This window comes from Chlorocebus sabaeus, chromosome 25, assembly GCF_047675955.1.
Source record: "Chlorocebus sabaeus isolate Y175 chromosome 25, mChlSab1.0.hap1, whole genome shotgun sequence".
In the NCBI taxonomy this organism is placed as follows: Eukaryota; Metazoa; Chordata; class Mammalia; order Primates; family Cercopithecidae; genus Chlorocebus; species Chlorocebus sabaeus.
Window position 1 is genome coordinate 23,906,189 of NC_132928.1, and position 24,582 is coordinate 23,930,770.

A 24,582-nucleotide genomic window follows, 5' to 3' on the forward strand; every position below is an offset into this window, starting at 1 on the left:
ACAGTGGACTCAGGGCAAAGCCAGAACAGAGCCTGGCATCCTGATTCTTCCAGCACTGTCTCCACCTGAGGAGCCGCCTTGGTGATGTCTATCCCAGCAGGGCACAGAGGCTCTCCTCAGGGGCTTGAAAACAAAAACATGGTCTCCTTTTGATTGAAAAATGCATGTTTACGAGCAGCCCATACGCATAAGCCCAATGTTCGTCTGCTGCTATTTGTGCTAAATCAGAACTCCTTCAGAGCAGTGGGAAATGGCTCCTGCTTCTGAAGTTGCCTGGGGAAGCCTCCACCACCTCCCTCAGAGGCCCCTGCCTGTGTCTCACCACCCTGGCTGCCAGGAAGTACCACTTCAAGTCTAACTACTGTCCTTCCTGCTGCAGCTTCAGCCCAGTTCCTTTTGCTTAGGAAAGAGAAGAAGCCCAGGGAGCTGCGGATGTCTCCTAGAGGCTGGTGAGAACGCCCAGCTACTAGGGTCTGCCCGGCCCATGGGAGAGGCCGGCAGGGTAGAGATGGAAAACTGGCAGACTGCCAACCCTTGTCTGGTGCTGTTCTCGGGGAGCCCTTCCCTGCCCCTGGAGGCAGGCTGGCTCTCACCAGTATTTCCCAAAGTCACCTAACAGGAGTGAAAGACAAAAACCACCCCTGTGTTGGCACCTCCCTATGGTGACCTTGGGAACGTTTCTGCACACTCAAAAAGACGTCAAGGTCAGACGTGGTCCCTGGCAGTCTGAGTGGGGAGAGAACAGCCCCTGCTGAGCCCTAATGGGGGAGACACAGCCCTCCCTCCAGTGTGAGGGGGGAAACAGGAAACCCACCCACAGAGGCCTGTAGTGGCAGAGTGCCTGTGTGAAGGCCAAGGGGAAACAGCTGTACAAGAGGCGTGATCACTCAGGTGGGGCTTTCCAGGGAGGTGGGTGCTGGGAAGGGCTTCACAGAGGATTGGCTGGCATTGCTGGCAGGAACACACCTGATGTTATAAGAATTCCATTCAGGGAAGGCAGCCCCACCTCAAGTCAGAGAAGGACAGGTGGGGTGTGCATGTGTGTGTGCGTGTGCACACCTTCATGAGTATATGCACAGCCCCATCTTCCTCTGTGCTGGACTGTTTATTTTCAGACACAAACCAACCGAAAAAGTCCGGAAATCCTGCAGCAAACAAAGTCCCTCCAGTCTGCACCTCGTGGAGCAAGAGAGAACAAACCTCGGGCTTAAGCCGGACCTTCCGGCTTCCTGGTCTGGGAGTCCCAGCCTAGAGGTTCTACTGACACTGCTCCTTCCCTTCGCAGGTCCCTCCGGGAAGGACTGGATGGGCATGGGCTGGAAAGGGAAGGAGCAGAGGGAGAGGGTGCGTTTATGAGAGCCCCCAGAGGAGATTCCGACCAGGCAAAGGAAATCTACAAAGGAAAGGAGGAAAAGGACCGGTGATGAGCGGGCAGCCAGTAGATGGTCTATGCTAAGGGTCAGGGCTTCCAGCCGGGCTCAGCCCTCTACCAGTCCCTTGTCAGGGCTTTGAGTTGGTGATGGCATGACACCCCCCGCCGCCCTGCTGCTCACTGGAATGGTGGTCTCAAAGGCTCCCTTCAGTGCTATGTGTGTGGCATATTCTGAGGCTCAGCAGCAGCTGGGCCACTGCTCTAGTGCCTGAGTCCAGCCTACCTGCCCCAGGAGAGCTGAGAAGTCCACCCACTGCAAAGAGAGGCTCTAAGCCACCATGACAAGCAGCACGGTGCCTCCACCCCCAGCCAGGACAGTGGCCACTGGAGTCTTCCCACCCCCAGCCCAGGAGCCAGGGCTTCTCTGGTGTTCCCGACAGTCCTCCCCAAGCCAGGCGGATGTGGGTAGAGGGTCTCCCCACCTGACGCTTTGGCTCCAGTATGGGCTAACATGAGAGATCCCAACTTGGGTTTGCAGAGCACCAGAGGTTTCCAGCCAGAGGCCTGAATCAGTGCTCACTTGGCAGGGGTATACAAAGCGGGCCTCGGTATCTGACGCAGTCATGGAGTGAAGTGGTCTCTCACTGTTCCCACCACAGGCTGCCTTGGCAGGCAGGGCCCTTCAGAGGCCATCTTGTCTGTCCCCTAGCCTCCACAGGAGCCCCTGACAGCAGGGTACAAGAGAATCCCACCATCGATGAAAGGCCCCAGAGAAAAACCTGCCACTTCCTGCCAGGGTCTGTCCAGGGCCCACTTCATCTGGCCTTGGAGAAAAAAACTACTTTCCCACAGAGCCTCAGATAATTCGACAGTTGACCCTGATTTTCACTGCGCTCAGCCTGCTCATTGTTTTACCTTCCTTGAGAACTGCAATCACAGGTGGAGTAGTGTAGGGGATCCCGGGGAGGGTTAGTCCTCCCATTCTCCTGCCTCTGGGATGCACACCTCAGCCCCAGCACACTTCTCAGCATCTGAAGAATCTGCACTGGGTGTGGGGTGGACTGGGATGTGTGGACTGTCCACTAGCTCCCTACCCGGCCTGCCCCAGGGACACTCACATTGATGAGGGCCATGATCCAGAAGGCATAGGACACTCGGGTCCCTGCCCCGTCCTTTGGAGTCAGCCCCGGGAACGTCTGGTTGGACCAAGGCTTGGCCTCTACGTGGTGCTGGGCCAGCACCCTGGAGACGTGGAACAGGTGGCCTCGGGAGGTGGTGTTGGCTGTGCTATTGGCAGGCAAGCAGTTGGCCTCAGATAGGAAAGGGTCAGCAATAAGGGGGCTCAGCAGAGCGCCAAAGCCCACGAAGAAATGGAGCACCTGGGGACAGAGGAAAGGTGGCGGGTGGGGACGTGGCTCAGTCTTCAGCCCAGGGAAGCAGTGGCCTGGCCTCCAGCCCAGAGTACCCACACTGAGCCCCTCCCCCAGTCCCACCCTCTGCCCCATCTGGGGGCTACTGCCCAGCCCTGGAGTCGGGAGCCATGGGGGTAGGAAGCAGGAAAGGTGAGGAGAGGTGAGGAGTGACACTCCTCTCTCAACCACGCTGCCAGCCTGGATTGACTCAGGTGACAGTGCCCAGTTCCCTCCCCATCTCTATCAATCCCCAGCTGGGACTGATCCCCATGGTAGCATCCACCAGCTAACACCCTAAAGGGAAGGGGGCACAAAAAGGGAAAGGCTGGCTGAATCCCAGGCACAAAAAGGGAAGGACTGGCTGAATCCTGGGGGGAGAAGGAAGAAGAAAGGAGAGAGAGGGAAGGAGGGGAAGGAGAGGGGAGGCAAGCCCTGAGTCATACCCTCTTTCCAGTTCACAAAGAGTTTTCTTTCCTGAGCGCTGAGGCTCCTGGGACACCCTGCAGTGAGGGCAGGGATCACTGCTCTGCTTTAGAGATGGGAGTCCAGAACTTACTAACCCTGCTGGTAAGTGGCTCCCTGGGGGAGGAGGCTGAGAGAGACTGAGGGGGCCTAGGGAGCTCCCACACCCTCCCCAGCTCCCAGTCCTGTGCCTGCTGGCCAGGCTTACCTGGAGGAAGACAGCTGAGTCCTTCTGGTACATCCTCACCAGCTGCATGTTGGCCACGGTGTCGATGCAGCCCATGGCCAAGCCCGCCAGCGCCATAACTGAGGCCAGCACCTTCACATCGCGGCAGAAGGGAATGACGGCAAACACCAGGGAGATGGCCAGAGAGGAGGTGAACAGGGCCCACAGGGACTGGGCCAGGCTGCAGGAGGGAAGGGTGATGTCAGGGGAGGGGGCTGGAAGCATCCCCTCCCGCTTCTCCTCCATTCACTGGGTGGTCTGGGCAGCCAAGACATTTCTCCCCCTCTGGCAGAAAAGGAAGAGAGCTGAGGAAGAAGCTGCTCACTTATTAGCTGTGGGCAAGTTGTCAACGTCTGCTCGGATAACAATCTACCTCACAAGGTGGCTATAGGACACTTCACAAAGCCTAGCCACTATTATTCTATTGACAAACAATTGTATGTTATTTCCTTAAACCCTAAATGGTTTACTTAAAAGCAATTAAATGCAAAAATCTTTCCCACCCTTTTCAGGGAACCTGCTTTGAGCATCCAAGAGACCTGTGCCACAGGCATGCAACCGCAGGTGGGACCCGATGGAACCTGAGCCCAGAAGTCCCTGAGCTGGGCATTTCCTCCTGTGCAGGAATTGGCACTGGCTGCCCTGTGCTCTCCCCACACAGGAATGGTGAGGCAGCCGCTACTTCACAGGCACCTGGCCTGAGCCACCCGCACCAGCGCCCACAGCCCAGGTATTCAGGTGATTTTGTGACCCCTGTAGCAGGCAGAGGTCTCAGGCTCTGTGTCTGGCAAATGTGCAGATGTGGGGAAAGGAGGCGCTGCGGCCATCCCCACTGAGAGGTGACCGTGTTGATCTTCCCCTTCTTCAGATAATAGAAACGCCCACAGGAGGCAGGGGGAGGGCCTGCTACCCTACCAGTGAATGAATGAATGAGTGAATGAATGGATGGAGTGTCTCAGGCTCTGTCAAGGTCTTTTTTAGGACACTCTGCCCAATAACCAGACTCTCAGAGAAAGGATTAAGACTTGTATTTTCTGAGACCAGTCTGAAAGTCTAATGTCAGAGAGGAGAGATTGGGCAGCAGGAAGGTTCTGGAGGTTGTAGAGGAACTTTCTCAGATTATGAAAAGTGACAGAGCCCCTGCATCAGCCTCCACTGTGGCTGCTGGACCTGGAAAGGTGGGAGCTGAGAGACGAGGGGGAAAGGCCTCTCGGAGTTTCACACTGAAAAAAAAAAGGGGAGGGCCTCAGGCTGTCTTTCCAGAGCTTCTACCCCGACCCCCTTGGCTCTTGGCCTTGGTCCTCAGCCATCTCATCTTGCCCCATCTTTGATTAAATCCTCTATCAGAACAGCTCTGCTGATAGCAGCAGTTCGTTATTTTCTCTTTTCTTGTTTCCAGGCTGATCTGCTGGGGAGATTACCGATCATGATGGTCATGACCCCAGTGTGTTCCCAACTCAGAACTCATGGGGGAGGGGAAGGGGACCAACCTCAAGGCCAGCTGTTAGAAGGAGATGGAGGGAGAGTACATCATGGGGAGACAATGCTAACACACACCATGGGGCTGATGAAACAGCAGGCTGCTCATCATAGTTCTCTCTCTTTCCCCTCCCTTTCCCTGGACAAGACAGACTAGGCAGCCTCCTGGGTGGCCTGACTTCAGGGAGAGCAAGAGAGTCACCTGTCTGCACTCTCAGAGGTCCCCCCACTGACGCCAGTACCAGGACACGACATTTCTACCACCTCACTCATCACTTTGCGGTAAGGAGGGATGCCCCAAGGCAAGTGCAAAAACTCTCTTGAAGAACTAGCCCATTATCATTATTGCCTTTCAGTCCTGCAGGGAAGTGGTGAAATCATGCATCCTGCAGCAAAGTCCTGAGGGGAACGGGATCTGGGATCAGTAAACTGGCATGGGCAGGGGCTGTGCAGAGGTATAGGAAAGGAAACCAGGATAACAGCGAGTGCTACTGTGGTCTGCTGACAACTGCTAACATTTGTCATTTGGTGCATATGACAAGGCTGTGAGGCAAGCTTTGTCGTTGTGCCTATTTGACCCATGAGTAAACTTGGGCTGAGAAAGGCTAAGATAGCAGCAGACAGAGCCTGAACTCTAACCAAGGTCTTCTGGCTTGATAGTCCCTGTGCTATGCTGCTTTTCCAGGGAGGAGTGTGTGTGTGCACATGTGGGTGCATGTGTATGGGTATGTGACCGAGTTACTCACTAATGGCTCCACTCAGAAGGTGCAAATGCAGGAGGGGAGGGGAGGGAGCCACAGACCCAGCCAGGCTGGAGAGGGGAGCGCCAGCCAAGAATAGGAGGCCAGATTCTGCAGAGCGTTGAATGGCAGGGCTAGGAAGCACTGGAGAGCAGCTGCAGTCTCTAGAACATGCGCCTCTACCACCCCTCTGTGGGGGTTAGCAGAGCTCCACATGCTCGCGAGCATCACTGCTGGCTCCACCACCAGCTTCCCCAGGCATCTGCCTCCGCCTGTTCATTGTGGAAGCCATGCCTGGCCCCAAGTTCGGCCCTGCAGATGCTCAACCCAGGTTCCTGGACATGGCTAGTGACTGGCGCAGTGCTTGGGGAATGCTTGTCTTGCCACCCCACACAGGATGGCCTGGTAGAAGGGACTAGGCACTGCTGGGAGGCTGATGTGGGAGTTTTGCTAGTTTATCTGATGGGGTGACAGAGATAGAGGCAGAGAAAGAATCATGTAGGGATGGGTTGCAGGAAGGTGCCAGGTGCACAGTGAGGGATCGGGAAAAGGGGAAGGGGTCAGGAAGGACTGGAAGGGGTCAGGAAGCCCTGTCCAGGTCTCATCTCTGTCCTGTTCGCTGTTCTTTGTCTCCTCTCACCTGTCATTCTTGAGAAGGACACTAGGTGCCCACTGGGGACATGGTCTGTCCCAGGCTCAGCCACAGGCAGGAGGGAGGAATAAAGAGAGAAAAGACGGAAAAGGGACGCTGGAGAGAACCACGCCTGGGAAATCCCCTCCCTGCATCTCCCTGGGCTGTGATTTTAGCTTGATAGGTCTAGAGGTTAGGGCAATGGAGACCTGTTCCCAATAAATGGGGACATCTGTACCACAGGAAATCTTGTCTGTAGATCCCAGGCTGCCCACCCTCCCCAGATGCTTCCACAGGGCTGTGCCTGGCCATTCCAAACATCAGCCTGAACAAATTTCTTTAGAATGATATGCTGTTGCCAAGGAAAAGGAAGTTCCAGACACATCCCAGAGCCAGACTGAAATACATTCATTGCCTGTTTTAAATGGCTTGGTCAATAGCCCCTTCTAGGAATGTGGATCATTAAAAATTAGGGAATAACTATGTCAAAACAGTTTTGGCATCCAGGATGGAGTGGGATCTGGAATCAGAATACTGGGTTCTAGGCCCACCTTGGCCACTTCCCAGTCGTGTGGCTTGGGCAAGCCACTTACGCTTAGCCCCTCTGAGCCTCACTTTCCTCTGCTGTAAAATGGGGATAACAAGCTCTGCATGAGGTTGAGGCTGCCAGGAGGAGTCCATGTGATGTGACATTTCATCCTCCTTTGCTCACTCTCTGGGATTTTCCCCTGGCCACCTGCCACCCCTCCCAGGTGCTCACTGCCTCCCTACTGGCCCTGACTTCCCCAAAGAGCAATGTTGGGCCCAGAGAACTGCACTGAGCTGACAGGGTACAGAGACCAGTGCCAGCTCCCAGATTCCACCCTCCCAGGCCGCCCCTATTCCTGCTGCAATGCCCTTTGGGGTGACCCTGGGAGGCTGGCCCAGGAACTGTTGGAGAGAGGTACCCTTGCTCCTGCCCCTTGTCCCCTGTCCCACTAACTCCCCACCCTGGGCAGCATCCCAGCTAAGGTGGCAGCAATGACATGAGTCCTGTCCCTCATTTTACAGATCAGAAAACTGAGGCCCAGATAGGGGAAAAGGGAGCAGTAGAACTAAGCCAGGATCCAAAGTCTGGGCTCCCAACCCAGGCAAAGCCAGCAGAGTGGCAGTGGCATTGATCTTCCCTCCCCTGGTCCTGGGCTCACAGGTTAATTCCGTCCAATTAGAGAAACAGCCTCACTTTCCCCAAGGCCCAGAGAGACCCAAGAAATAGCCTGGACAGTCTGGAAAACCTACTTCAGGAAGTCTCAGAAATGACCAAGTTACTTATTAATGGTTCCACACAGAAGGTCTAAGTGGGAGAGGGAAGAGGAGTGGAGCCAGATCTCCCCCAGGTGAGCTGTGGCTCTGCTGGAGTCACCTGCCCAGCCCCTCTTGCTGGGTGACCTTGAGCTGCTGCTACCCCCTTCAGCCCCATGCTCTGCCTTTCCCACAGGGGACACATGATCACTTTGACCTGGCTCTGCCTTGGGAACCTGTTCTTGCCCTCCTGGTTCTGTGAAAAGAGGAGGGAATGGTTGGCTCCCAAACAGGGGAAGGTCCTGAGAAGTAAGATGCCAAGGAGCCCACTCCTGCCTGCCACCCCAGGGGTGGGGAAGAATGCTGCTGAGGCCCATCCCCCATGCCACCTTGGGTAGGGCCTGATGGCACTGACATTCTCTTCACATTTTTGTCCCAGGTGATCCCTCTGCCCAGCAGGGACGCTCAGGATATCTTCCTCCTGCCTCTCCCCTCCTATCCTGGATAATCTCCTTCCTCAAAGGACCAGGGGAGAGGTGCAGAGAGCAGAACTATGGAAGAGTCACAGATGGAAGTGTCCCTAGCCCCTATCCACGCCCAAAGGGGCAGCAGCCCAGAAGGAGATGGTTTGGGGACCTAGGACAAGAAACCAGGTGACAAGGGTCCCCCTGGGAGCTAGGGCAGGCTGGTGACTCTATCTCAGGCCAGGCTGATGGGGAAGGGGCAGCTGAGACTGAGGGTAAGGCCAGGGGTAGAAAGGCCCCCCTCTAACTTGGTCACCCCAGCCTTCACAGTGATACCCCAGTTGTTCAGGACCCCCTGTTAAAGCTGGAGAGATCCAAAGGGAGGGGCAGACAAACTGGTCTTTGGGGAGATTCCAAGGTACGGCAGGACCACCCTGTTAGACTCTGAGGTCGGGAGCTGTAACTTGTGCATGACGGCATCCCTTGGGGCCCGCCTTGGTGCTGGACACACAGGGCGTGCTCCTTAGATGTTGGTTGAGCTTGAACTTGCAGTCTGTTCACTTGGAACACCTCTCCCTCAATTTCTTTGCATGCCTGGCTCTCTCCTGTCATGCAAGAGCCAGCTTTAATATCGCCTCCCCAGAAAGGGCTTCCTTGAACACCTAGCTAAGCAGCCCCCAAAATGTGCCACTCTCCATGCTACCCTGCTTGATTGCCTCCATTTCACAATGTAAAATTCTCCAGAGTGTGGGCTCCATGAGTGCAGTGACTTTTACCTTGTCTGTTGTATTCACCCTTAAAATAAGTGAATACAACAGACCCTCCAGCTCAAGAGGTATTTGTTGAATGAGTGAATTAATGGGTGGGATAAGTTTTGAGATTTTTATTTTGGTTTTTGAGATAGGATCTCGCTCTGTTGCTCAGGTGGGAGCGCAGTGGTGCAGTCACGGCTCACTGCAGCCTCAACCTGCAGGCTCGAGTGACCCTCCCACTCCCGCCTCCTTAGTAGCTGGGACTACAGGTGTGCACCACCATGCCCAGCTAATTTTAAAAATTTTTTAGAGACAAGGTCTCACTTTGTTGCCCAGGCTGGTCTTGAACTCCTGCCCTCAAGTGATCCTCCCACCTTGGCCTAACAAAGTGCTGAATTACAGGTGTGAGCCACCAAACCTGGCTTTGAGGTTTTTTTAACTTAAAAAAATTGACATATAAATTACATACTATAAAATTCACATATTTAAGCATACAATTTAATGGTTTTTAGAATATTTGGAGTTGTAAAACCATCACTACAATCTACCCTTAGAGCATTTCTATCACCCCAAAAAGAGATCTTATATCCAGGCTGGGCGCAATGGCTCACACCTGTAATCCCAGCATTTTGGGAGGCCAAGGGAGGTCGACTGCTTGAGGTCAGAAGTTCGAGACCAGCCTGGCCAACATGGTGAAACCTGTCTCCACTAAAAATACAAAAATTAGCCAGGTGTGGCAGCACATGCCTGTAATCTCAGCTTCTAGGGAGGCCTGAGGCATGAGAATTGCTTGAACCTGGGAGGCGGAGTTTGCAGTGTACCGAGATCGCGCCACCTCACTTCAGCTTGGGCAACAGAACAAGACTATGTCTCAAAAAATAAAAAGAAAAAAGAAATCTTATATTCATTAGTAGTCACTCTCCATTCATCTCCACACCCTACCCTTAGCCCCAGGCAACTACTAATTTAGTTTCTGTATCTGTAGATTTCCTTATTCTGAAATTTTACATAAATAAAATCATATAATATGTGATCTCTTGTGTCGGTCTTCTTTCACTTAGATAATGTTTTCCAGATCATCTGTGGTATAGCATGTGTCAGTATCTCATCCCTTTTTATGGCTGAGTGATATTCCATTGCATGGATATACCACTTTTTTCTTTTCTTTTTTTTGAGACATAGTTTCAATCTTGTCACCCAAGCTGGAGTGTAATGGCACAATCTCAGCTCACTGCAACCTCTGCCTCCTGGGTTCCAGCGATTCTCCTGCCACAACCTCCCGAGTAGCTGGGATTACAGGCATGCACCACCATGCCTAGTTAACTTTCATGTGTGTGTGTTTTTTGTTTTTTGTTTTTTGTTTTTAGTAGACACAGGGTTTCACCATGTTGGCCAGGCTGGTCTTAAACTCCTGACCTCAGGTGATCTACCCGCCTCAGCCTTCCAAAGTGCTGGGATCACAGGAGTGAGCCAACGCGTCCGGCCAATACACCACATTTTTGTTTTGTTTTCTTTTGACACTGGAGTCTCACTATGCTGCCCAGGTTGGCTTTGAACTCCCGGACTCAAGCGAGCATCCCACCTCAGCCTCTCAGGTAGCTGGAACAACAAGGCACCCACCACCACACCTGGCTGAATAGACCACGTTTTTGTTTGTCCATCCATCCGCTGATGGACATTTGGTTTGTTTCTACTTTTTGACTGGGATGAATAATGCTGCCATGAACATTCACGTACACGTTTAGTGTGTGGACATACATTTTTAGTTCTTTGGGGATCATACTTGGGAGTTGGGACCATATGACAGCCCCATGTTGAGACTGATTTTTAAAACAAGGACAACGTCTGGTGCTGGACGCTCAGTAGGCTTTTGGCACAGGTTTGTTGCATGCTGATTGGTAGACAAGGTGCTGGAGGGAGAGGCAGAGGCTTTCTGGATAGGAGACCAACCAGGGCCCAGCTCAGGGGGAGAAGCTGGTTTGTCCTGTGTTCCAGGGACTGGAGGGGGCCAGCGTGTCTGGGGGTGGCCTGTACAACTGGTGTATGGAAGACAGGGTTTGATGCAATGGCCAGGAGGGAGTCATAGCTAGGTCTGGGGCAGGGTAGGACTTGCAGATTAGAAGGAATTTGAGGGAGAAAAAAGGGAGAAAAAGAGAAAGAGAACAGGGCAAAGAGAGGAAGAATCAACAAATCCTCTGACAAACCCTCTGTTAAGACAGCATGGGCTGGGGAGAGGCCAAGGTGAGGCTGTGAGAAGCCTGGGGAAGCTCTGAAAGTTGTTTACCTACGCTGATGCCTCCGAGATAAAGGGGTCTCCCAACTGCCTAGGGTGGTTAGACAGGTCCCCAAGAAACCAGGAAAAATCCCAATCTTTAATCTAAATACCCCTTCCCCTTTCCTGCCTGACAAAGCACATACCTACACACCCTTGCCAAACAGGTGGCTTTTAGTTTTTCTCTGAGAGAGTGAGCAAGTTGGTGCTGCCCTGAGCTCAAGTCTTCCCCTGCACCCACTCCAATAGCCAAGGCTCTCCACCTTCCACACATAGTCCTCCCAAAGTACATCCCTATGGAGGCATCCACAAGCCCCATTCAGCCTGCGCCCTCAGTCTGGGCCCAGCAGTAGGCAGGACCTGAGTAGGAACCCACGAGAAAGACACTGCCCCCAACTCTCCTCTCCCATGTGTCATCCTAAACTTTCCCCCACTCCCCCGCAACAGCTGGCTCTCACAGATTTGTTAAAGCAATCCCCCACTCACAAGTATAAACCAAGCGAGAGCGCTAGCTGCTAATCACTTAAGCTGCAAAGCACTTGCTTGCAGGGGTATTGCATTTTAACTGAGACATGGTCTCACGGAATCCAGCTTTAAAGCTTTGTTGCAGGGCTGGTGAAGCTTCTGTTGTGGGGGATGGGAGACTGTGATGAGAGCTGCCCAGAGTCAGCGAGGTGGAGGGAGACTGTCGCCTACACTCAAGGCCACCCCTGGACATCCCTCTGTTTCCACTGTATATCTGCTCTTCTCTTAACCAAAGGCAAGAGTTCTTCATGGCATTTTGTCTTGGGGGTGGGAGGACTGAGGTTCAGAATTTAAACCTCAACCACTGATAGGATCTACCCCACCCCCCAAAGATCCCAGCAGGAAGCCCCAGAGGGTCACCATTACATTCCTAGAAGCTGTCGGAGCTCAGGAATACCCAACCCATGAGCATCCTCAGGGCTCCTCATCCCAAACCTGTGCCTGATCTGCAGAGTTTACACTGATTACTCACAAAACAAGAGGCATTGCCTAAGTATCTGTTTTAGAGACAACGCCTGCGTTCAAATTCTGGCTAGGCCTCTTCTTAACAACCATGTGCTGTGGGCCAAGTTTCTTAACCTCTCTGTGCCTCCACTTCCTTATGCATAAAATGGAGATAACAGTACTACTTTGCAAGGTGGTTGTGAAGATTAAATGGGCTGATACATGTGAAGTACTATGAATAGTGCCTGGCACACAGTAAGTGCAGAATAAAGTTAGTTATCATTGTTACCATGATTTTTTTCTCTTCTGTGAGCCAGTTCCTGCTGCAGGGTTCTCTCTGAACAGGGTTCAGAGCCCCCTGTTGGGTAAGCAGTGCTGAGGGAGACACAAAACTACCCAGGGAGTGATGGCCCAGCTGGGTGGGTGTGCATCTCTGCTGGTTTCACAAACCCTGCCCTGCCAACCTGTCATTTCAAATTATCCTCATTCCCCTTCATGTTCTTTGCACTACATATGTTCTTTAAAAGTTCTAGGTAAAGGAGCTTTTGTAAGTCAAAGTACTTAAAACCAAAAAACCTCTGCTAGCCATGGATCCTTTACCTTAGTTTCTAATTAAACCTCTAGGCAGAATGAATCTTGAGCTTTTTCTTAAGATTTTCTGAATCTTCTGTATATTCCAATCCTGTACCACACCCACAAAACACTGGTGTACACAAGGAGACTTGCTTTTTAAGAGGAGAATAATTTGGTTTACAAGAGGATTTGGGGAAAATGGGGATAATCACTTCCAAAGTTGGTCATGTTTTTAAGGCTTAAAGTGGGGTCCATCCTGTGCTCCCCCCACAAGCTCTGGAAGCGAGGCAGATGGATGGAAACACCTGCCCTCACAAACACCTCTAGGCATGAGCCAAAGGGCATGACCACAGCCCATTACAGCCCCTCCAGAGGTTTCTCTGGGATAGCCCAGCTGCGGTTTTGTCTCCAGGCTGGCTGCTTGCTCAACTGAGTCCATGGGATCTGGGAAACCACTCAGGCTGGGGAAATCACGCAACAGCCTCTGGCTTGCAAGTCATCTATTCCCTATTCTATTATGGGTCTCTGTTTTCCATGCTGCACTGGGAGAGTGAATCTTGCTGTCTTTCCACAAGGGCCCCCGGAGGTGGCCCTGTTCAATTTAAGTCGAGAGAATAAGGCTCTGCAATGGTATCAAAGGGGGATTTCTGGGGGTGGTGCCAGGGAGAGTCCAGAGCCCTGTCCTGGAGCAGAGGCCAAGCAGGAGTAGCATGAGGTTGGGGGGGAGTGGAGGAGAACCTTGGCACCAGGCTGGAGTGTCACCTTACCAAGCTATGGGTAAAGTGCCCTGCCCCTCCCAACCTGGCCTCAACGGTGAGGTTCTGTGTGTCTCTGAGGCCAATGCAGGAACCATGTTCTGGCTGCCTCAGGAGGAGGGCTACACAGGACCCACCAGGGACAGCCTGTGTTAGCTGATGTGGAGCTGCCTACAGTGGAGCCCGGCCCTGGGAATCAGTCAAGCCGCAGGCCACCTCCAGCACCCTGCACCGCCACAGAGCTGGCCCTCCCAGGGTCCTTCCACCTCACTGCCAATCCCGCCCCCGGCAGCCGGGGCTACTGATAAACGCCAGAGGAGCTGTGTAAGAGGGGCAACCTCCCCACCTCTGCAAACTCTATCACTCCTCTCCCCATGGGGCAGTGGGTGGGGGAAGCAGGTGGGAACTGGTTTTATCCTCTCACAGGGATAAGTGATGACAAATAAATAAGCCAGAAGTAACCTTCAGTCTCTGGAGAGAGTTTTCCAGGGAGAGCTGCGGGGGAGGGAGGAAGGGAGGCAGCTCTTCGGCCAAGGCGGAGCTGGGAGGGGTGGTCGCAGCCGGGAGGCGGGGGCAACGGGCAGCCCCACGGGGCTGGGGCAGAGGCCGGGTCGCGGGGCAGGAGGAAAGGGTCGGCCCGGCGAGGGTGGGTGCCGGGGGCCGCGGGGCGGGGGCGCACGGGTGCGGCACTCACGTCCTCTTGAAGACGCCCCCGAGGGCGCTGCCCAGCAGGAGGCAGAGCTGCTGCGAGAAGAAGACCCAGGAGATCTGGGGCAGCGAGCTGTGCGTCTGGCAGCGCAGGTCCAGCAGCGTGGGCCCCAGGAAGGCGATGCACAGGCCGAAGCTGAAGAAGACGCTCCAGTAGGTGAGCGTGGGCTGCAGGTTGCGGCGGAGCAGCCCCGACACGCGGCCGTCGCAGCCCATGGCGCCGGCTGGCGGGCTCGCGGCTCTGGTCCCGGCGAGCCCGGTGCCCGAGTGCCGCCCGCGGGAGGGCCGGCCGGGCTGGGGAGGCCCGCGGCCGGGAGGGAGGGGCGGGGAGGGGCCGCCCCAGCGAGGTGCCCCGCCCTCGGGCCCGGGCGGCGGCGGGGGCGCCTCTGCGGCGGGTGGGCAGCGCGTCCGCTCCCGCTCCTTCCCCGTGCGGTGCCAGGCGCCGGCCTCCCCCTCCTGCCCGAGCGCACATGCTCGCCCTCCCCCGGCTGCGGAGACCAACCGGGAGCCGCGCTGCCCCCCGCCCGCTCTCCCTCGACCAGTCCCACCAGCCTCCGGATGCAGCCCCCAGGGACCGAGGGGCCCGAGCGCCCATTTTAGAGCCCAGCAGATGTAGAGCCCGAGACATCCTGTATCTCCAGAGAGAGGCTAGGGGCCCTCTCCCCGCACCCGGGCTGTGGCAGTGGAGGAAACCCGGACCCCTTTAAACCTAGGCGCTTCACAGATGGACTTCCGAGGGTCTAACGGCACCCCTTTTCCCCCAGAACAGAAGGCAAAATCTTGTTGTACATACGTTTCTTCTTGGGAGAGTATTCGTGCATGGCTTTCATTAGAACCCCAAGAGGTTAATCACAGTGCTCTTTGGAAGGAGAACCCTAGAAACTCAACATCTTCCTCACACTAAGCTCGCTGGAAGGGCCTGAGATGAGGCCCTTCCCAGCCTCATCCCATCCCTGCCCTGGCCAGGTGCGAGAGGGAGGAGGATGACGCTGGTCTATGCTGACTCTCTGTCTCTCTCCTTTTAACTAGTTGGAGGAGGGCAGAGAGGGAAGGACCGCGTCCTGGAGGAACCCCGGGAGGAATTCTGAAATAATCTCCTGGAAAAAAAAATTAAAAAGACTTCTGGGGAAAATCCTTTCTTCGATGGATAAAGCCTTGGCAGTGAGTAGGGGTTGATTAGTCTCTAGACTGGGTGTCCTTCCAGGAGCCTGCAGCTGACCTAGGCTGTCCCTTCATCAGGTAGCCTCTGGCTCCTGGTGGGTTTTGTGTGGTCCCGCTCCTAAGGGAGCCAGGATCTGGTTCCTAGAGGCAGAACAGTAAGGCCCTGCGGTGTCACCTCTGCCCAGGTGTTCTAGTAGTGACAGGAGCCATGACACCATGTCCACTGGCCCACCAGGGGGACCAGGGCTGAAAAGACTGAGGAGGTATGTGGGCGGGTGTCCCCAAGACAACTTGGCATGAGGTGGGGCAACCAATTGATCTTGCAGGTACTGGTCCCATCTCACAGTGGCACCCCTGTATCTGCCCCATCCCTCCTTGCACAGTGAGCCCCAGAGAGGGGGGAGTCCCAGGGTCCCTCTGGCTCATCACTCTGTGGGTAATGACAAGTACTTATTTGATAGTGATGATGGGGGGCCTGCACAGTAATAATAAACTAAAAAGCTACCCTCTGGGGGAAAAAAAAAAAATCTAAACAAATCATAACCATAAGTTTTTGACTGAGTCTTCTCTGCCACTATCACAGAACTCCAGGAACCATAGAAGCTCAGAGTTGGAAGGAATAGCCTCCCACTGAGTCCCCTGTCCCCTCCCCATAACTGCCTTTGAATGCTTGCCAGTCCTGTTCTTGACTGACACCTCTAGTGCTGGGGACCTTGCATATTCCCAGGGGCTCTGCTTGCAGTGTGGATGAGCTCTGGTCGTAGAAAGGGTCTCAGGCAAAATTGAAATGCTCCGCCCTGTAACTGCTCCCGACAGCCCCACACAGAACAAATCTAATTGCTCTGTCATGTAAGTCCTTCACACCCAAAATGACCTTGCTCTAGTGATTTTGCTTCTCTAGCCCAAACACCTGAAATCCTTCCATGATTTCCCTAAATGGTGCTCCCCAACTACAGCACCTTGCTGTATACTTTAAATAATCTTTAGATTACTTATAATATCTAATACACTGTCAATGCTATGTAAATAGTTGTTATACTATATTTTTTAGGGAATAATGACAAGAAAAAAGTCTGAACATGTTCAGTACAGATGAATTTTTTTCCCAAATATTTTCGATTTGCAGTTGGTTGAATTTACGGATGCAGAACCCACAGAGACAGGGGGCCACTGTACAGTAGTGAGGTACATTCTGTAATGGGGCAGTTTGAAGGCCTGGAGAGATAAGTGTCTAATTCTGCCTGGGAAGGCTTCATGGAAGAGGTGACTTTTGAGCGGGGTCTGAAAGACAAGTCTATATGTGAAAAGGTTTTACTTATTATTGCTTTCTTCATCCCTTTCTCTGTCTCTTCTATTTTCCAGCATCACACACTGTCCACGTCCTCTAAGCATCTTTCCCAGATGAATTAATTCTATTAAATTCTCATTTCCAGCAAGACTCTCATCTACTCCTGTACTTCTACCCCATCGTCACAGGGCCAGGTATTACATTCCACGGACTGTTCCTCCAGCCCCTTCCAGGAGCCAGTTAAATCATGAGTTCCTAAGGGCTGGTAGCATATTTACCTGTGTTCTAACTCCACCCCTTCTCATGTGCCTCACATAAAAGAATGCCTTGCAGATAGCAAGTCCTGGATAAATAGCTGGTGAGGTGAATTGTTTGCACAAAAATTATATAATTACTTTTGGCTTTACATTTACATGTCCTATCTCCAAGTTACAAGTTCCCCAAGGGCAGAGGCTATCCAGTCTTTCCTTTGTGCTGTGTATTCAAATGTCAGTTCTTTGTTGGGCACCTTGTGGTTACTCTTAAATTTGAAGGGCAAAACTTTGCATCCTTCTTTAACTACCCTCTGATTTCCCCCTTATAAATTAGAAGGGAATTATCCCCCACCCTCACAAGCCATGGAAAGTGACCTGAGACTCCCAAATATGGAAATGTTGCATTAATTGGAATAAAGGATCTGTGGGAGTAAAGGGTTCTTAAGCTCTTAGAGACTGAAATCTATTTATTGCCTCAAGGGCTGGCTCTCCAGAAGCCTTTTTCTGACCTTCCTAGGCTCCCTCTTTGGGGCTCCCAATCTATCCTGGTGCTCATTCTCTGTTTAGTGCCACCCTTCCAAGGCAAGGACCACAGGATTGGTTCATCACTGGGTGCCTGGATTTCTGACTCCTTGGTGAGAGGTGTTTATACTACGCTGAACTCTTCTGCTTTTTTTTTTTTTTTTTTTTTTTTTTTTTTTTTGGGATGGAATCTTGCTCTGTTGCCCAGGCTGGAGTGCAGTGGCATGATCTTGGCTCACTGCAAGCTCTGCCTTCCAGGTTCACATCATTCTTCTGCCTCAGCCTCCCAAGTAGCTGGGACTACAGGCACCCACCACCACGCCTGGCTAATATTTTTATATTTTTAGTAGAGACGGAGTTTCACTGTATTAGCCAGGATGGTCTCGATCTCCTGACCTCATAATCCACCCGCCTCAGCCTCCCAAAGTGCTGGGATTACAGGCATGAGCCACTGCGCCCGACCTTTTATTTATTCTTTTATTTTTAATTTATTATTATTATTATTTGAGATGGAGTGTTGCTCTGTCACCCAGGCTGGAATGTAATGGCGCAATCTCAGCTCACTGCAACCTCTGCCTCCCAGTTTAAAGTGATTCTCTTGCCTCAGCCTTCCAAGTAGCTGGGATTACAGGTGCACGCCCCCAAACCTGGCTAATTTTTGTATTTTTAGTACAGACAGGGTTTCACCATGTTGGCCCATGGTGATCTGCCCATCTCAGTCTCCCAAAGTGCTGGGATTACAGGCGTGAGCCACCACACCCGGCTGAACTCCTATGCTTTATACCTGGAAGTTGAGAAGCAATAAATCACCTGCAGATCTTGGACCATCTATAGGTAATCTATGTCGTGGAAACACACAGGAGAAAGTAAGCAAACAATGAAATAAGATTTAGATACCCTTACCACTATCCTCTTACATGCATTACAGCTGCAGAAATTCCTTAGTGTATAAACCCATGTAGTGTATTTTGTTTTTGTTACTGTTTCTGTTAGAATTGAAAACCTTAAATATTTAAACAAGATATAAAGAGAAGAGGCCTGATTCTCATCAGCCTAGTGGGGAGTCACTGGGACTTGGGCTTGATTTCATGCTTAGTAGGATCCTCTTAGTGACCTGGGGCTGCCCTCTGTCCCTAGGGCCTTCTGGTTTCTGCGTCGCAGATTCTGCAGAGGCCAGGCAGGAGCAGTAGAGTGAAGTCTCCAGCTCAAGGTCATTAAGCACATCCTGCAGTTCCTCTGGCCATTCAGGGTCATGAAGCCAACCCTCCCCCATCTCCGGATTTTGTCTTGTCACTCCCTGTATGGTTGTTCTGCTGGCCTGAGTGTGGGGGTGGATTGGAAGGCTCTGTCTGAGGTTGGCATGGGGCAGATGGCAGATAGTTTGGTGCCAAGGACTATACCTGCATGGCCCAGCCATCCTAAGGCACATGAATGCAAATACAGCAGAGGTGGGTGTGTGTACAAAGAGCCTCCTTTACCAAATATCCGGATGAGCTACTTAGTGCCAGCCTGCCTGGAGGGTAAAGGGAGTGGTCACACAAGTGCCAAGAAAGGGAGGGACAGGAGGAGGTGAGATGACCCGGAAACATCTTAGAGTGAGACCAGTGGCCATGAACACCCTGGAGAGGTGTTGCCTAGTGTCTGGCATTTAGTTGGGGCTTACTAGGTGCTAGTGCTTAAAAGTGCTAGTTGAAGCTAGTCTAACAGACAGTTGGAAGGACCCCCTGAAATTAGTGCAACCAGCCAGGCATGGTGGCTCACGCCTGTAATCCCAGCACTTTGGGAGGCCGAGGAGGGCAGATCCCCTGAGGTCAGGAGTTCAAGACCTGACTAACATGGAGAAACCCCATCTCTACTAAAAATACAAAATTAGTTGGGCATGGTGGCACATGCCTGTAATCCCAGCTACTCAGGAGGCTGAGGCAGGAGAATCACTTGAACCCAGGAGGCAGAGGTTGCAGTGAGCCAAGATCACACCATTGCACTCCATCCTGGGCAACAAGAGTAAAACTCTGTCTCAAAAAAAAAATAAATACATACATACATACATACATACATACATACATAAAATAAAGAAATGAGTGCAACTTCCCACTCAGAAATGGGATTCCACTTATAGCATCCCTGCAGGTAGCCACCTGGCCTCAGCTTGAGCACACCTAGGCTTGGAATCAGAGAATCTAGCCCAGGCTGTGAAATCAGTGAGAAGCCAACCCTCGGTTTCCTCGTTTCTTAAATGGGGTGAATAAGAACCCCCTTACTGTGAGAAAATGTAGACAGTATGTAACACAGGAGCTGGTACACCAAGTTCCCAATACATTCTCACGGTTATTACTATTATTAACAACACCACAAACTGCCATCCTCATTTTGCGCACCAGAACAGTGGCTGGCAAAGCGTGTCCCTGGACCACCAGCAGCAGCATGTCTGGGGAACTTGTTAGAAATTCAGACTCTTGGTCTTGCCCCAGACTAGCTGAATTAGAAACTCTAGGGGTAAGGCTCAGTAACCTGTTTTGGTTTTGTTTTTGTTTGAGACAGAGTCTAGCTCTATCACCTAGGCTGGAGTGCAGTGGTGTGATCTTGGCTCACTGCAGCCTCTGCCTCCTGGGTTCAAGCGATTCTCCTTCCTCAGCCTCCTGAGTAGCTGGGATTACAGGCGTGTGCCACCACGCCTGGCTAACTTTTCTATTTTTAGTAGAGATGGGTTTTCACCATGTTGGCAAGGCTGGTCTTGAAACTCCTGCCTTCAAGTGATCCATCCGACTTGGCCTCCCAAAGTGCTGGGATTACAGGTGTGAGCCACCATGCCCGCCAGTAATCTGTGTTTTAACAAGCCCTCCAGGGGATTGAGATGCAGCTACAGTTTGAGAATCACTGCTTTAGAGCCACAAAGCAGAAGTCTAATTCCCATTCTACAGAGAGCCATTCACTATTGGAATACACTCTATGTTCTTCTCAAGTCTTATTCCTGACATCATCATCTCTGCTTCCTTCAGCCATCTCTCATTTACCAAGTACTCCCTTGCTATTCTTATTGCACTATCATGCCATGCTCTCATGGTCAGCGACCCTCTCAAATAGGATGGCTCCCAGCACTGCGCCCAGGGCTCCCCAGTGGTCTGAGCAGTGCACAGGGCAATGGGCTTGCTGCCTCCTCTTCTCTACAAATCCTGACAGCTATTTATTCAGTGTCCACTCCATGCCAAACACATGACATATAGTATTTTTTAGTTTACTGTTTTGATTGAGGTTAAACTTACATGTATTAAAGTGCACAAGTCTTAAATAGCTTGATGAATTTTTATATGTGTACACATCTATGTGACCACCATCCACCTCAAGATATAGAACATTTCCAGCACCCATGCCAGAAACAGTAGTGTACTTGCTCCACATTATGTATGTGAGAGCAGTAGTTCATTCTTTTCATTGCTATGTAGTATTCCATTACATGGATATACCACAATATATTTTTCTCATCTACTATTGATGGACATTCAGACTGTTTTCAGTTTGCAGCTACAATAAAGCTACTCTAAACATTTGTATGCTTATTTTTTGGTGGACAGAAGCTCCAATTCTATTCAGTTTATGTCCAGAAGTGAAATTACTATGTCACAGATAGGTTTGGTTTTAGCAGATGCAGCAAGACAGTTTTTCAAAGTGGTTGTTCCAGTGTGCACTCCTACTAGAGTTTTAGTTCCTCATCCTTGTCAACACTTGGCATTGTCAGTCCTTCCCTCCCCTCTGCTCCTCTCCCCTCCCCTCCTCTCTGTTCCCCTGTAAGGGTACTAGTATCTCAAAGGTTTTCATTTGCATTTCCCTCATGACAAATATGGTTCAGTATCTCATCATATGCTTATTGGCAATTTGCACATCCTCTTTTCTGAAATATTCCTTTGAGTCTTCAGCCTACTTTTAAAATCGGGTTGTCTATCTCTTTGAAATTTATTTAGGAGTTCTTGATATATGCTGGATGTGAGTTCTTTGTCAGTTACATGTATTGTAAATACCTTTTCGTTGCCTGCACATACATTATTTTTTCCTTTTATCTTTAGTTTACACAGAATAATTGTACATACTTATGGGGTACAGAGTATTTTTTTTATCTGCACAGTCTGAGGACAGGGGGTGATGTTCTGATACAGGTATAATGTATGTAATGTATGTAATGATCAAATCGGGGCAATAAGCATATCTATCATCTCAAATATTTATCATTTTTTGTGTTGTGAACATTCAAAATCCTCTCTTCTAACTATTCAAAGATATACACTAAATTATTGTAAGCCATGTTCACCCTACAGTGCTACAGAACACTAGAACCTATTCCTCCCATCGAGCTGTAACTTTGTATCTATTAACCATCCTCACCCTATCCTCCCCATCCCCCGACCCTTATAAATCTCTAATAACCACAATCCTATCTCTATCTACTTCTATGAGCTCAATTTTTTAAGCTCCCACATATGAATGTAATCATGCTACATTTATGTTTCTGTGCCTGAACTGATTTCACTTACTAGAATGCTTTCCAGACTTATCATGTTTCTGTGAATAACAGAATTTCATTATTTTTCATGTTTGCATAGTATTCCATTGTGTATATAAACCACATTTTCTTTATCCATTCATCTGTTGATGTTCATTTAGGTTGAATCCATATCTTGGCTATTGTGAATAGAGCTTCAATAAACATGAGGATTCAGATAGCTCTTTGATGTACTGATTTTCTTTTCTTTGGATAAATACTCAGTAGTGGAATTGCTGGATTGTAGGGTAGGTAGATCTATTTTTAGTTTTTTAAGGAACCTTCACACTATTTTCTATAATGGTTTTACTAATTTGCATTCTCACCCATAGTGTATAAGAGTTCCCTTTTTTCTGCCTTCTTACCAGCATTGATTTTTTTTTTATCATTTTAATGACAGCCATTCTAGCTGGGGTGAGATTATATCTTATTGCAGTTTTGATTTACATTTCCTTGATAATTAGTGATGCTGAGCATTTTTCCCTATATTTTTTTGGCCATTTTTATGTATCCTTCTGAGAAATGTCTTTTTTTTTTTATCCTTTGCCCACTTTTTAATTTTTTTTTTTCTGTCAAGTTGTTTGAGTTTCTTATATATTCTAGATATTAGTCCCTTGTTGGTGAATACTTTGCAAACATTTTCCCCCTTTTTACAGGTTGTCTGTTCACTGTGTTGATTGTTTCTTTCACTGTGCAGAAGCTTTTTCATTTTATATAGTCCCATTTGTCTATTTTTGTCTTTGTTCCCTATGCTTTTGAAGTCTTATGGATAAAATCGTTGCCTAGACCAATGTCCTGAAGCATTTCCCCTATGTTTCCTTCTAGTAGTTTTGGATCTTATGTTTGAGTCTGTAATCCATTGAGTTGACTTTTATACATAGTGCAAGATGAGGGTCTAATTTCATTATTCTGCATATGAATATCTGATTTTCCCAGCACCATTTATTCAAGAGACTATCCTTTCCCAGGGTATGTTTTTGGCAACTTTGTTGAAAATCAGTCGGCTGAAAATACATGGATTTATTTCTGGGTTTTCTATTCTGTTTCATTGCTCTATGTGTCTATTTTTATACCAATACCATGCTGTTTTGGTCACTATAGCTCTGTAGTATATTTTGAAGTCAGTGTGATGCCTCCAGCTTTCTTTCTTTCTTTCTTTCTTTTTTTGCTCAGGATTGCTTTGGCTATTCAGGGTCTTTTGTGGTTCCATATGAATTTTAGGATTGTTTTTCTATTTCAGTGAAGAAGTCATTGGTATTTTGATACAGATTGTACTGGGTTTGTAGATTGCTTTGGGTAGTATGTTCATTTTACAATATTAATTCTTCTAATCCATGAGCATGAGATGTCTTCATTTTTTTGTGTCTCTAATTTCTTTCGGCAATGTTTATGGTTTTCATTGTAGAGATCTTTCACTTCCTTGGTTAAATTTATTTCTAGGTATTTTATTTTATTGTAGCTACTATAAGTGAGATTGCTTTCTTGATTTCTTTTTCAGCTAGTTAATTATTGGCATATAGAAATACTACTGATTTTTGTATGTCGATTTTGTATCTGCAACTTTACTCAATTTGTCTATCAGTTCCAAGAGGGTGTGTGTGTGTGTGTGTGTGTGTAGTCTTTTAGATTTTTCTATATGTAAAATCCTGTTGTCTGCAAAGGGACAATTTGACTCCTGTTTTTCAATTTGGATACCCTTTGTTCCTTTCTCTTGCCTAACTGCTCTGGTTAGGACTTCCAATACTAGTTGAATAAAAGTGATGAGGATAGACATCTTTATTTTGTTTTAGTTGTTAGAGGAACGGGTGTCAGCTTTTCTGCATTCAGTATGATGTGAGCTGTGGATTTGTCATATATGGCCTTTATTGTATTGAGGTATGTTTCTTCTAAACCTAATTTGTTGAGAGTTTTTATCATGAGAATATGTAGGGTTTTTAAAATCCTGTTTCTGCACCTATTGAGATCATCACATGGTTTTTGTCCTTTATTCTGTTGAAGTGATGTATCATGTTTATTGAATTGCAAATGTTGAACCATTCTTGCATTCCTGGAATAAATCTCACATGATCAGGGTGTATTATTACCTTTATGATGTGTTGTTGGATTCTGTTTGCTAATATTTTGTTGAGGATTTTTGCATCTATGTTCGTCAGAGATATTGGCCCGTAGTTGTCTTTTTCTGTTTTGTCCTTGTCTGGTTTTTGGTATTAGGTAGGTATCAAATGCTGTCCTCGTAGAATGAGTTTGGAAGAATTCCTTCCTCTTTAATTATTTTGGAATAATTTGAGAAGAATTTGTGTAAGACCCCTCTCCCCTCTCCTTTTTTGACAGGGTGTGGCTCTGTAACCCAGGTTTGAATGCAGTGGCATGATTGGTGCAGTCTTGCAATCTTGTTACCTATTATTGGTCTCTTCAGGTTTTCTTTTTGGCTCAATCTTGGTGGTTTATATATATTCAAGAATGTATCCATTTCCTCTAGGTTTTCCAATTTGTTGGCATATAGATGTTCATAATAGTTTCTAATGATTCTTTGTATTTCTGTGGTGTCAATTATGTCTCTCTTTTCATTTCTGATTTTTTTTTTTTTTTTTTTTTTTTTTTAAGAGATGAAGGCTCGTTTTGTTGCCCAGGCTGGAGTGCAGTGACTATTCACAGGCACGATCATCACACACTGTAGCCTCGAACTCCTGGCCTCAAGTGTTTTCGTGTCTCAGCCTACAAAGTTGT

General features: G+C 49.5%; 1 protein-coding gene across 2 annotated transcripts in view; it reads right to left on the minus strand.

Moving 5' to 3' along the window:
- Nucleotides 1–14,381, minus strand: part of MFSD4A (major facilitator superfamily domain containing 4A) — a 33,589-nt gene extending 19,208 nt beyond the window's left edge. Inside the window, exons 1-3 of one of the 2 annotated variants that reach the window (XM_007988729.3) lie at nt 14,083–14,381; nt 3,455–3,653; nt 2,491–2,751 (exon numbers count right to left, since the gene is read on the minus strand). In XM_007988729.3, coding sequence (XP_007986920.1) covers nt 2,491–2,751; nt 3,455–3,653; nt 14,083–14,312 — 690 coding nt within the window. In that variant the 5' untranslated portion in view covers nt 14,313–14,381. The remainder of the gene's footprint in view (nt 1–2,490; nt 2,752–3,454; nt 3,654–14,082) is intronic. The other variant, XM_073011559.1, reaches the window with a different exon arrangement.
- Between the last annotated feature and the right edge of the window lie 10,201 nt (nt 14,382–24,582).